Raw genomic sequence first — 12,298 nt, 5'->3', positions numbered from 1 at the left:
GCGCTACAGCAGAGGAGCAGCAGGAGGCGTCAGGGAACCCTGAAGGTGACCACCAGGTGGGTCAGGAGAACAGGACACACCGCACTCTGCTGGAGGGGGATCTGAGCTCTGTTTTTATTCAGCCAGTGAGAACTTACATATCTTTCAGCCTTACATAAACAATATCTGAAACAGAAAGTAAAGCTCATTTCTTGATTAGACGGCCTTGCAGTTTTACGCAGAAATGTCGTACTTTATGGGGTGATGCATTTCTGAGTGATAGGCTTTAGCAGATAGTATTTTACGTAGAGTTTTAACATATGTCATAAGAGGAGGTGAGTAAGCATTAAGAATTTTTCCTAAAACTTTATGTATTTGATGACCCATAACTTCGTCCACCTCATTTCCTGTTCATCTGCATCTAATCTGGGAACAAGGGGCTGTTCGTCCACGATTACACGGCATCATTACCCTGTACATAATTCTTCTAGCGTTTGCCCTTCTTCCGTAGCCAGTCAACAGCGTCAGGTTGAGCCTGATGTCAAGTTTCGAGACCTCCTTTGAATCTGGAGAGGTGGCCGTCGTTGACTCTGTGGGTCATAGTCTGTCTGGAGCCGCAGGGGCAGTTCGGGTCGTCTCTGGCTCCCCAGTGATGGAACATAGCGGCGCACCGGCCATGGCCTGTTCGATAGCGATTGAGGAGGGCCCGATCATAACGTGCCAGGTCAGAGCCGGGTGGACGCTCGCAGGGGTCTGTGATGAGGTGTTTGTTCTTGACCTCAGCTGACTGCCAGCTCTGTTTCCAAGAGACTGGAACAGAGAAGTTCAGTGTAGGCGTAGGGGACCAGATTGGGTGACGAGACGTCAAGCGTTGGACAGGGTGGGTGAAGATATCCGCGTAGATTGGCAGGTCCGGTCGAGCGTAGACGTGGGAAATGAACTTAGATGATGCCGCATCCCGACGAATATCTGGCGGGGCGATGTTGCTAAGAACTGGCAGCCATGGAACCGGGGTGGAATGGATGGTTTCTGAAATTATCCTCATGGAGGAATATAATTTGGAATATATGTACATAATGAAAACAATAATCAGAGTTTTCAATTTAGATCTGCTCAGGATGCCAAGACCCACTCCCAGAATTCTTCTTCCTTGAAGAGAGTTTTCCGGGGTGCTGGTCCTGTCAGACCCATCATTCTGGAGTTGAGTGGGGCGTGGCAACTAGCCGTGCAGGTGTGCAGATCAGAGAGAGAGAGAGAGAGATGAAGGGCCTGAGCACCTTGGTCTCCCAGCTTAACAGCCTCTGCAGCACTGCTTCAGCCTCCGTCTCCAGGGTCCCCTCTGCCTCCATCTGCATGTCGTGGCCTCTGCAGCCAAGGAGGGAGGGAGCTGGGCAGGGCCTGCAGACACTGGGCTTCTGGGCCTGCTGGATTCTTGCAGTGTGGGGGGCGGTGCTGCTTTCTGCAAGCTGCCCTTCAACAAGGCCAGGAGAGCCTTCCGCAGAGCACACACACCATGGTGAGAGGCCCGGCGGTGGGGCCCTGGCGCCATCCAGGAGTGCCATGGACAGCAGCGGGAAGCTCCAGGGAGGCTGCAGGCAGTTCACTCAGGCACTCACTGCAGAGTGACTGCTCTTTGTATTTCAAACAGGTTGATTATGTTTGCTTGCTTTTTTTTTTTGCTTTTTTTTTTCCCTCCAGGGTTATTGTTGGGACTTGGTACCTGCACTAGGAATCCACTGCTCCTGGAGGCCATTTTTCCCTTTTGTTGCCATTGTTGTTTATCATTGTTGTTGTTCGTATTGTTGTCGTTGTTGGATAGGACAGAGAGAAATGGAGAGAGGAGGGGAAGACGGGGAGAGAAAGACAGACACCTGCAGACCTGCTTCACCGCCTGTGAAGTGATGCCACTTGCGGGTGGGGAGCCGGGGGCTCAAACCGGGATCCTTGAGCTGGTCCTTGTGCTTTGCGCCATGTGCGCTTAGCCCGCTGCACCACTGGCCGGCCCCCATTTGCTTGCTTTACACAAAGTTCACATTTGGACTTGCTTCATAGTGGCCAGTCAGGTTTTGTTCTGTTTTTGTTTTTAATTTTTCATTTGTTTTATTTTAAAGAGGGGGGGCTGGGGTGACGACATCATAAAGGTTCTGCAGAAAGTCTTTCCTGCCTGAGACACTAAGGGTTCCAAGTTCAATCCCCAGCACCACCATCAGCCAGAGCTGAGCAGGGCTCTAGTGTCTATCTGTGTACCTATTGTCTCTTTGTACCTTTGTATCTCTCTCATTAAATTTAATTTAAGGAAAAGAGAGAGAATGCCCAGTGCCCTGCTCAGCTGTGGCTGATGTTGGTGCTGAGGATTGAACCGTGGACCTCAGAGCCTCAGGCAGGAGAGTCATTTTGCTGAGCCACTGTGCTGCCTCCCGGCCCCTTGTTGTCATTGTTGTTTTAACCCTCCGAGTTCCACTTGGTTGTCCCTTCTGCTTCCTGTATCCAGAGACACCGGCTGAGAGCTGCTGAGGGTCCCCTGCAGCTCACCACAAACCCTGCTGCTGTTTGCCGTGGGCTTGCCGGGCCCTTCCTGGCCTGCCGGGGACGCGGGCGTCGCATCTTTCTGTGGATCCTGTGAATTATGAGGTCAGGCCTGGTGCCAGCAGCAACCCCAGGGCAACAGACCACACCCAGGGAGTCTCCAGGGAGAAGCCACACGGGTGCCCACACGACTGGAAGCTTTCTCGCCTCTAAACACTTGTTCCATCTCTTGGCCAGATAAGAAAACAGCTTTTAGATATTTTTCTTTCTCGTACTTGTGTGTTTTCTAGTGAAACCTTAAGGATCCTTCCTGTCTCAAGGGCTGGCCACTAATTGTAGTCATTCCTCCACGATGTTCTCAGTCACAGCAGTGGGACGGCTCAGTTCATGCCGTGAAATCACCCAGTGAGCAAAAGAGCCTCCAGGAACGGCAAGCAAAAGGCTTCTCCAGCTTCCGGCTTGCCGAGCCTCCTTTGCTCTTAAAAATGCCCAGACACACTCTGACTCGGAAACATGTAGGTTTGCTCCTACTTTGACTATTAAAAAATTGCGTTAGTACCTAGCGGGAAGAAATTGTCCAGGGAGAGTCTTTCTGACTTCAAGATCCTTAAGTCACATTTTCAGTCTTCCTGGAGGCATACATCTGTATTTCAGCGTCACTAGGAATCTGCAGCTCTCTGCTCTGAGCTTCCTCTCAGGTGTCTCATGACCTCCTGGGCAGGTCATCGGTAATCGGTTTTGTTGACATTTCTCATTTTATCAAGCGCTCACAGGAAGAAGAGCTTACCGGATATGTAAAAAATCTTTGTATTTACCAGTTTTTTTTAAAAAATTTTATTCTCTTTTTATGAACACAATCTTTTTCTTCAATTTAGTTCACTTATTGTTGGATAGAGGCAGAGAGAAATTGAGAGGGGAGGGAAAAGAGAGGCAGAGAGACACCTGCAGCCCTGCTTCACCTCTTGTGACGCTTTCCCCCTGCAGGTGGGGGCTGGGGGCTTGAATCCAGGTCTTTGTGCGCTGGAATGTGAGCGCTCAACCAGGTGCCGCCGCCTGACCTCCCTACTTTGTTCAATGAGCAAAGTGGCAGTTTACACAAATTCATCTCTGGACTTCTACATATTCTCCACCAGAAGCTGTAAGGCAGCTTGACTTCATTTTCACTTCTGATTTTTAAGAGTTTTCTCCACCAGAAGCTGTAAGGCAGCTTGACTTCATTTTCACTTCTGATTTTTAAGAGTTTTGGGGATTAGACTCGTGATTGCTTTTTCCTGCTGCTGAGCCAGTCAGTCGGTCATGTCTGCCCTTTCCCACCTGCTGCCCGAGGCCCTGGGAACCATTCACAACTCCTTGCTTTCAGCAGGGGGAGGCCAGGGGCCAGGGAAAGGGCAGGTCTTTGGGGGCAAACTCGGGCAGACCACCGAAAACATGGCCGGGTTTCTTTTGTCTGTGAGCTTCATGAAACACCTCGTAAGATTTTATTTCAGTCTTTTATTTAAAAAAAAAAAAATTATTTTAGGCCCGGGCCGTGGCGCACCTGGTTGAGTGCACACATTACAGGGCACAAGGACCCAGGTTCAAGCCCCCGGTCCCCACCTGCAGGGGGAAAGCTTCACGAGTGGTGAAGCAGGGCTGCGGGCGTCTCTCTCTGTCTCTCTCCCTACCCTCTCGATTTCTAGCTGTCTCTATCCAATAAACAAAGATGATAAGAAAGTTTTTTTAAAAAAAGATTTTATTTTGAAGTCAGCTCTAATTGGAAAAATACGTACGAGATGCCTAACTTGATGTGGAAAGTGGTTTCCCTGGGTTGGAAAGCTCCTGTCTTCAAATGCCATGAGCTAGTTTAGCCCTTACCATCTTTCTAGAAATCACGTGCAGGTCTGCTGTTTGAATGCAGATAGAGAGTTGTAGTACTTGTCTGCATTGGGGAAAGCTTTTTTTTTTTTTTTAAGTATTGACTTTAAAAAAAATATTTATGTATTCCCTTTTGTTGCCCTTGTTTTATCGTAGTTATTATTGGTGTCGTTGTTGGATAGGACAGAGAGAAATGGAGAGAGGAGGGGGAGAGAAAGATAAGACAGCTGCAGACCTGCTTCACCGCCTGTGAAGCGACTCCCTTGCAGGTGGAGAGCGGGGGGCTCGAACCGGGATCCTTAATGCTGGTCCTTGCGCTTGGCGCCACCTGCGCTTAACCCACTGCGCTACCGCCCAACTCCCTGGGGAAAGCTCTTTCCAACTTGACTGAATACGTGCCCTTTTATAACATACACAGTCCTTTTAGCTATATAGACACGTGCAGATTTCATCAGGATGTGCTGTTCATTAGTAAAAGCTGACGGCCATGAAGGTGGGAGGACTGTCTCACTTGATCTTTAAAAAGACTAAGGAATTTAGTCTTTAAACTGTTGCGGGCCGTACTTTTAAGAGGTGTTTTGTCTTTGTTTTGCTGGGCCGGCAGGCAAGATAACCCCTCTGGGCAATGCGACTGCTTTGTTATGGCCCTGAGACCACAGTCTTTCCCTCTCCTACAGTCTCTCTGAAAATTGTCAGACTGAGGAGCAGTGAGTCCTGGGGGAGGACGCACTACCTACCTACCTACCTCTCTAATGCAGGGCCTTCCCAGGACACGCTTTCATGGTGGAAGCTTTTTAAAGTACACCACCTAGTGTCAGTTTGGGATTTGCAGTTTGTAGATGAAAACCCCAAGGGGGGATTTAGACCCAGGACATTCACCACTGAAACAAGTTGTGACAGTGGACCCGAACATTATCTTGGCGCGAATCTGACACACAGCAAGAATCTAACCTCCCGTCGTGTATGATCACATCTCTAACCCCTCGTGCCTTTGAGTGACAGACACTTGGTGGTGATGTGTACAGACAGACGTGTGACCGGCCCTGTTTTAGACATACTGTAGGTGAGCGAAACAGCGACTTCTGCTCTCATGGACCATGGTGAGGGGTCGGTAGATAGGACATTGCAGCAGTGCCAAGTGCTGTGAAGAAAAGCCTGGAGAGGAGGGATGGATGGGGCTTGTCTGTCTGACTTTTTAAAATAATTCCTTTTGATGCCCTTGATTTTATTGTTATAGTTATTATTGTTGTTGATGCCATCGTTGTTGAATAGGACAGAGAGAAAGGGAGAGAGGAGGGGAAGACAGAGGGGGGGAGAGAAAGACAGACACCTGCAGACCTGCTTCACCGCCTGTGAAGCGACTCCCCCGCAGGTGGGGAGCCGGGGGCTCGAACCGGGATCCTTACACTGGTCCTTGCGCTTTACACCACGTGCGCTTAACCCGCTGCGCTACCGCCCGACTCCCTATCTGACTGTTTTCAGGGTGAGTTGGGACTTGGATTTGCATCTTAAACAGAGTATCCTCAAAAAGTCTCAGTAAGAACTGCATATTTGAGAGGCTGCCTAAGTGTTCCGGGCATGGCAGTGCCCAGTGTGCGGGCTCTGAGAGGGAGCCCAGTCCAGTGTGTTAGAGGAATGCAGACCCACCGTAGCGGGGCAGAGAGCCCAAGAGGGTGAGAGGTGAGGCCAGCGCAGGCGGATGACAAGGTGAGCGGGTCCAGGTCTCCGCACGGACACCCTCCTTTGCTCTGAGCTGCCTGGGGAGGCGTTGGGGCGTCTGGACAGGGCAGGGGTTGGGTCTCCCTTCATTTCGGACAAAGAGGGGAAGGCCAGGAAGTAGCTGCTACAGTCCGGAGGGAGGTGAGGGGCCTTGGTTTACGGCCAGCTGCGGAGATGGGGGAGATGAGTGGTCAGAGTCTAGATTGGCAGCGGTGGCAGAGCCCAGAGGAGTCCTTTGAACAGATCATGAAAGACTAGACTGATCAAGAGTGACTGCCCAGGACTGTGCCCAGGTTTTTTTTAAGAGAGAACCAGAGAGTCATTCAGATATGCAATGTCGGGGGACCAACTTAGGACTTCATGCTGTTAGGCTGAACTTTGTCCCAGGTCTCTGACTGGCTGGGATTTTGACATGAGTAGTTAGGGTGGTGGTCTTTTTTTTTAAAAAAAGATTTTATTTATTAATGAGAAAGATAGAAGAAGAGCCAAACATCACTCTGGTCCATGTGCTGCTGGGGATTGAACTCAGAACCTCATGCTTGAGAATCCAGTGCTTTATCCACTGTGCCACCTCCCAGACCACTCTGGTAGTAGTCTTTACTGAGATGAGGAGGCTGTGAGGAGCAGGTTGTGGAGTACGGGGAGAATCGGGCTTTGGGAACTGTTAACTCTGAGACAACTCAGCTTTGCAAGTCCTGGTGTCTGCCACCGATCTGTCTCCCCAAATCCTGGACGTGTATCATGAAACCGTGCCATTCTCAAACATTCACCTTTCATTTTAGCTCCTAGGTTTCTTAGAAGATATTGTTATGGGGGAGATTAATGGTTCACAGTGAACACAATGGTTGTGGGCACATGTGTAAAGTTTCTCAGTTTTCTGCAAAACACTCCCCCCTCCCCCCACCATGCCAGGTCCCACTCCACCTTCAGGAATCAGAACCTGAGAGTCACCACCCTGTTCGTTCTTTCTTTCTTTCTTCCTTTCTTTCTTTCCTTTAAAGATTTTTTAAATATTTATTTATTCCCTTTTGTTGGCCTTGTTGTTTTGTTGTTGTAGTTATTATTGATGTCATCGTTGTTGGATAGGACAGAGAGACATGGAGAGAGGAGGGGAAGACAGAGAGGGGGAGAGAAAGACAGACACCTGCAGACCTGCTTCACCGCCTGTGAAGCGACTCCTCTTCAGGTGGGGAGCTGGGGGCTCGAACCGGGATCCTTACGCTGGTCCTTGTGCTTGGCGCCACCTGCGCTTAACCCGCTGCACTATGCCCGACTCCTGCCATTCTTTCTTTTCTTTTTAAAAAATAACTAAGGCTTCTGGCCATTTTGATTTATTTCAGGCGCCCAAACAAAGGAAAATGAAAGGCGTTAAGAGAGATCTCACTGAAGAGTATCTATGCTTGGAGTTTTCTCACCAAACAGAAGGCTGCATCTTCCCTCTTCATACATCTGTGACTTTATTCCTGTTATCATACTGTGACTGCAAGATCTTCAAGGTCTACTTAGTTCTCGCCAAAGAAAGTGCAGACGCGTCCGTGCTGAAACACGCACTGTCTCGGGATCTGGAGGTGGAGATCATCGGCAGGCCGGAGCTCCCGGCAATAGTCCAGAATTGCTGTCTGCCCGCAGTGGTGGAGAGGCCCGGCACTTTCTGCAGAGCGGGACTGGCCGTTGTCCTGAGACACATCATCCAGAGAGCATACGAGGCAGACCCCTCTCAGAAGGAGTTCCTGCAGCTCCTGGGTTTTAAGAAGACTTGCTTGAAAGCCTGTGCCGAAGTAAGTATAACACCCCCTTCCAGTTGCCGCACAGTCGTGAGGTGAGAGCACGTCCGTTTGAACTCCCCGCTAGTGACTGAACGCTCACTCGCCTGAAGACAACCATGGCCAAGAAAGAGTTTAACGTAGCCGTGGGCAGGCGTGACATTTCACAGCACTGACACTTAAAGCTGTGAGCTTCACTCTGCGGTGCAGGGGGCTGGCGTGTTGGTGGGTGAGGTGCACTCATCCGTGTCTGAGGGGGGCTGTGGAATTTTACCGCTGAGAGAACGGCTCCTGTCTGACATCTCTCTCCCCAGTTGAAAAAGAGGGAAAGGGGGGGCTGGGCGGTGGTGCAGCAGGTTAAGTGCAGGTGGTGCAAAGTGCAAGGACTGGCGGAAGGATCCCGGTTCGAGCCCCCGGCTCCCCACCTGCAGGGGGGTCACTTCCCAGGCAGTGAAGCAGGTCTGCAGGTGTCTGTCTTTCTCTCCCCCTCTCTGTCTTCCCCTCCTCTCTCCATTTCTCTGTCCTATCCAACAATGACGACATCAATAACAACAATAACTACAACAACAGTGAAAACCAACAAGGGCAACAAAAGAAAAATAAATATGAAAAAAATTAAAAAGAAAAAAGAAAAAAACAGTTGGGCGGCTAGAACTTAGGTTTTCATCTTTGAGTGCTAGTCTTCTGCTGGCGTCCTATGCTCTTGGTTACTGTAGCCCTGTCATATATTGGTAGTTGGAAGCCAGGAGGCACGTTGCCTCTATTCTTGTCCTTTTCTCAGGATTGCGTCAGCAATTCTGGGTCTTTATGTTGTGTTTGCTGTCTTCTTAAAAACATTCAGAGGCGGGGGTCGGGCGGTGGTGCAGTGGGTTAAGCGCATGTGGCGCAAAGCGCAGGGACCTGCATAAGGATCCCGGTTCGAGCCCCCGGCTCCCCACCTGCAGGGGAGTCGCTTCACAGGCGGTGAAGCAGGTCTGCAGGTGTCTGTCTGTCTCTCCCCTTCTCTGTCTTCCCCTCCTCTCTCCATTTCTCTCTGTCCTATCCAACAACGAATTGCGTCAACAAGGGCAATAATAATAACCACAACGAAGCTACAACAAGGGCAACAAAAGGGGGAAAACATGGCCTCCAGGAGCGGTGGATTCATGGTGCAGGCACCGAGCCCAGCAATAACCCTGGAGGGGGGAAAAAAAAAATTCAGAGGCAGGGCCCGGTGGTGAAGCACCTGGTTCAGTACACAAATTATAGCGTGTAAGGTTCCAGGTTCAAACCCTTGGTCCCCACTTGCAGGGAGAAAGCTTTATGACTGGTGAAGCAGACCGCGAGTGTTTCTCTGTCTCTTTTCCTCTCTGTCTCCCACTCCTCTCCATTTCTGTCTCCATGCAATCATAAATAAATAGAATGAATGTTAAAAAAAAAGACATTCAGTGATGTTTTGAGAAGGTTGCTTTGAGTGCACACTGCTCCGGCCGGGCCGGGCCGGGCCCGCGGCCGTGTTCGTTTTCCCAGTCCGAGAGCTTGGGCTGCCTCTGCGCCCCGCAACGCCTTTGATTCCTCTGGCGGTGACTCAGAGCCTCACCGGCCCTCCCGCCGCGGTTGTGTCTCCTAGGTCAGCCAGTGGACCAGGCTGTGCGAGGTCGCCATCCCCTCGGCGGTGGAGGGCTTCCTCGGCGACTCCTCCACCCGGGGCCCGGCCATCCCCGGGGCGGTGCTGCAGCTGGAGAGGAAGCTCAGCGAGCCGGTCCGCGTGCACAACGACGATAAGCTCCGGAGGCAGAAGCTGAAGCGGCAGCAGGCGGCCAGGGCGAAGGAGAAAGCCCAGGGCCAGGCCCCAAAGACGCAGGGAGCAGCCGAGGAGCCGGGCTCCCCGCCCGCGAGCCCGGAGCTGAGCGAGGCCTTGTCCAGGCTGAAGGTGCAGGAAGAGCCGGCGCCCGCCGGCAGGGAGCCCGCCCGCATCCGCAAGGCCAGGGCCTCGGAGCTGCCCCCTCTGGAGCACGTGTTTGCGGAGGGCCTGTACTTCACGCTGGCCGACATCGTGCTGCTGCCCTGCGTCCACCACTTCCTGGTAAGCGGCTCTGCGGGGCTGCGCGCCCGGGCTCGCCTCCCGGCTCCACTTCCTGCCTTCTGCTCCCGCCGCCGGCTATTCAAGCCTGTGTCCGCTGTGATGACTTGGGGTTCTGAGCAGCTCAGGTGTCAGCCGTGGTTCTGATCCCGAGGGCGGGGGGTGAGCACTTTCCACCAGAGGGTCCCGGGCCGCAGCCCCAGAGACCCGGGTCAGCCCGGGGCATGACTGCAGTCTCTCGAAACGCTGACCCGAGGCACATCAGGGTCCTTGATCCTCTGCAGCCGGTTTCCAGGTGGCGGGCGAAGATTAGGTCCAGATGAGGGTGTTGGTATCTGTTGACTCGAAGCTCCACCCCCACCCCGTGACAGGAAAAACAGGACAGTGTCAGTGCGGACGTGGGAAACTATGGCTCTCTGCTCCTTCCTTCCTTCCTTCCTTCCTTCCTTGTGTCCTTCCTCGCCTTCTTCTCTCCCTCCTTCCTTCACTCCTTCCTTTCTTCCTCCCCTTCTTTTGAATAATTTATCCATTTATTTAATTGGATAGACGTAAGTGGGGAGGGAAGGAGAAGGTTGAGGGGGAAGAGAGAACGGAAGCACCTGCGAGCCCGTTTCACTGCGGTGGGGCTGGGGGCTCGAAGCCGGGACCTCGTGCTCTCAAGTGTGTGTGCTCTACCGTTTCTGCCTTCCCACTGGTTTTCAAGAGCTGCGCCTTTCCTTGTCCTAAGGTCTTTCACCCTTTGCTTTGCTCTGCTCAGGAGCCAGAGAGCCGGCGTCCTCATTTACCCAGAGCGGAGCAGAGCTGGGCTGAGCTTAGTAAGGAACATGGCCCTCCAGACCCTCAGCCGGGTGCTGAGGGGACAGGACTCCCGCCATGCAGGGCTAAGACTTCTCCGTTTCTCTTAGGCTCAGATCACAGCTGCTTACCCACAGCTTGTTTTCCAAAGGAGGAAAAGAGGGCATCTGCATTTAGCAAACGAGAATCAGTCACCAACAAGGAAAGTCAAGGGAAGGGAAGACGACAAGGACGTTTCTCACTCAGTTCATCCCCCTTAGCGTGGACTCGGTCCCCTGCCCTATGACCTGTTCCCAGCTGACAGGAAGGTGGTGAGAATAACAGGCCTTTGGGCTCCCAAATTCCGTCTAGACAGTGAGTTCCTAACTTCGTTTTTGTGGTTAATAGTGCGCTTTACAAAGTAGACAGGCAGAGTAGGCATTGTCACATACGCATATAAATAAGTGCCTGTCAATGCAGAGGCGACCATCTTACCCCACGTGCTATATACTTGGATGCTGTCTCTTTTGTGCCTTTTTAAAAATAACTGTTGATTTCACAACCCCCCTCATGGAGCATAAACAGCACTTTGAAAATGCTAGGCCAGGGCATTTTTCTTTGAGAGTCCCAGTCCCTGTTCAGGGCGCCATTTGCCAGGCTAGCTTCGCGGGCGGGAGACAGACGACCAGGGACTCATGGCTGAGCTGGGAACGCAGTTCCATCTTTATTGACGAGCGGGGATGCAGTTCAACAATCTAATCTCTTCTAATCTAATCTCTCTTCATTAGAAAGCTCTGTCTTTTATGTCTCCTGAGGCGGAAGTGTCAGGAAGAGGAAGTACGTAGGATGGGGGGGTGTGGAGGAGGAAAATAGTGTGAGAACCAGTGGGGATTAAACCAATAAAAACAGTGATGATGAAAATAGACCACAGCCTCAGGCAATGCCACAGAAGGGGTCTCAGAAGCAGAATTTAGAAGCAGACCAACATGAGAGTAACACAGTTTCTTGATTATCTGTTTATTCACTCAACAGAGTATTTTTAATGGTTTCTGTTTTTTTTTTCTTTTTGAGTGCTTTCAGTATACAAAAGGAACTAGATTTAAACCTTGCTCTTACTGTTAATTACTTGTGCTTACTTATGCTTCACATCAGTTAAAATAGAGTAAAGCTCTGTGTGTGTGTGTGTGTGTGTGTGTGTGACCTCTACCAGGTGTGCCCTAAAATAATGACTTTCCGTTTTTCTGATGTGAATAAACAAAAGCATTTTCTTAAGTGCTGTACCATAGTAAACAGGACATAATTTATTGATAAATGCAACCACATGGATTAATCTCAAAAAAAAAAAAAAAAAACTTGTAAAAAAAAAAGTATTTTCCATTTGTATAAAATTCTGGAATAAATTTTTTTCCCCCACTAGGCTACCTGTGGGGCTGGGTGCTTGCACTACAAATCCCCCGGGCGTGGTAGCCATTTTTGGAAAAGACAAACTCATGTACATTTTTGAGAGGGTAGGGGGAGCTAGAGAATGAAAAAGCCAGAGAGACACCTACCTGCAGCCCTGCTTCACCACTCGAGAAGCTTCCCCCTGCAGGTGCGGACCAGGGGCTCGAACCTGGGTCCT

The 12,298-nt window shown here is 51.0% G+C and overlaps 1 protein-coding gene across 2 annotated transcripts in view; it reads left to right on the top strand.

Moving 5' to 3' along the window:
- Positions 1–12,298, top strand: part of GSTCD (glutathione S-transferase C-terminal domain containing) — a 53,468-nt gene that overhangs the window by 1,616 nt on the left and 39,554 nt on the right. The window contains exons 2-4 of one of the 2 annotated variants that reach the window (XM_060186319.1): positions 2,796–3,020; positions 7,419–7,856; positions 9,451–9,906. In XM_060186319.1, the coding sequence (XP_060042302.1) occupies positions 2,991–3,020; positions 7,419–7,856; positions 9,451–9,906 (924 nt within the window). In that variant the 5' untranslated portion in view covers positions 2,796–2,990. The remainder of the gene's footprint in view (positions 1–2,795; positions 3,021–7,418; positions 7,857–9,450; positions 9,907–12,298) is intronic. The other variant, XM_060186318.1, reaches the window with a different exon arrangement.

This window comes from Erinaceus europaeus, chromosome 2 (genome assembly GCF_950295315.1).
Source record: "Erinaceus europaeus chromosome 2, mEriEur2.1, whole genome shotgun sequence".
Taxonomy (NCBI): domain Eukaryota; kingdom Metazoa; phylum Chordata; class Mammalia; order Eulipotyphla; family Erinaceidae; genus Erinaceus; species Erinaceus europaeus.
This window is presented reverse-complemented; position numbering and strand designations above follow the sequence as displayed.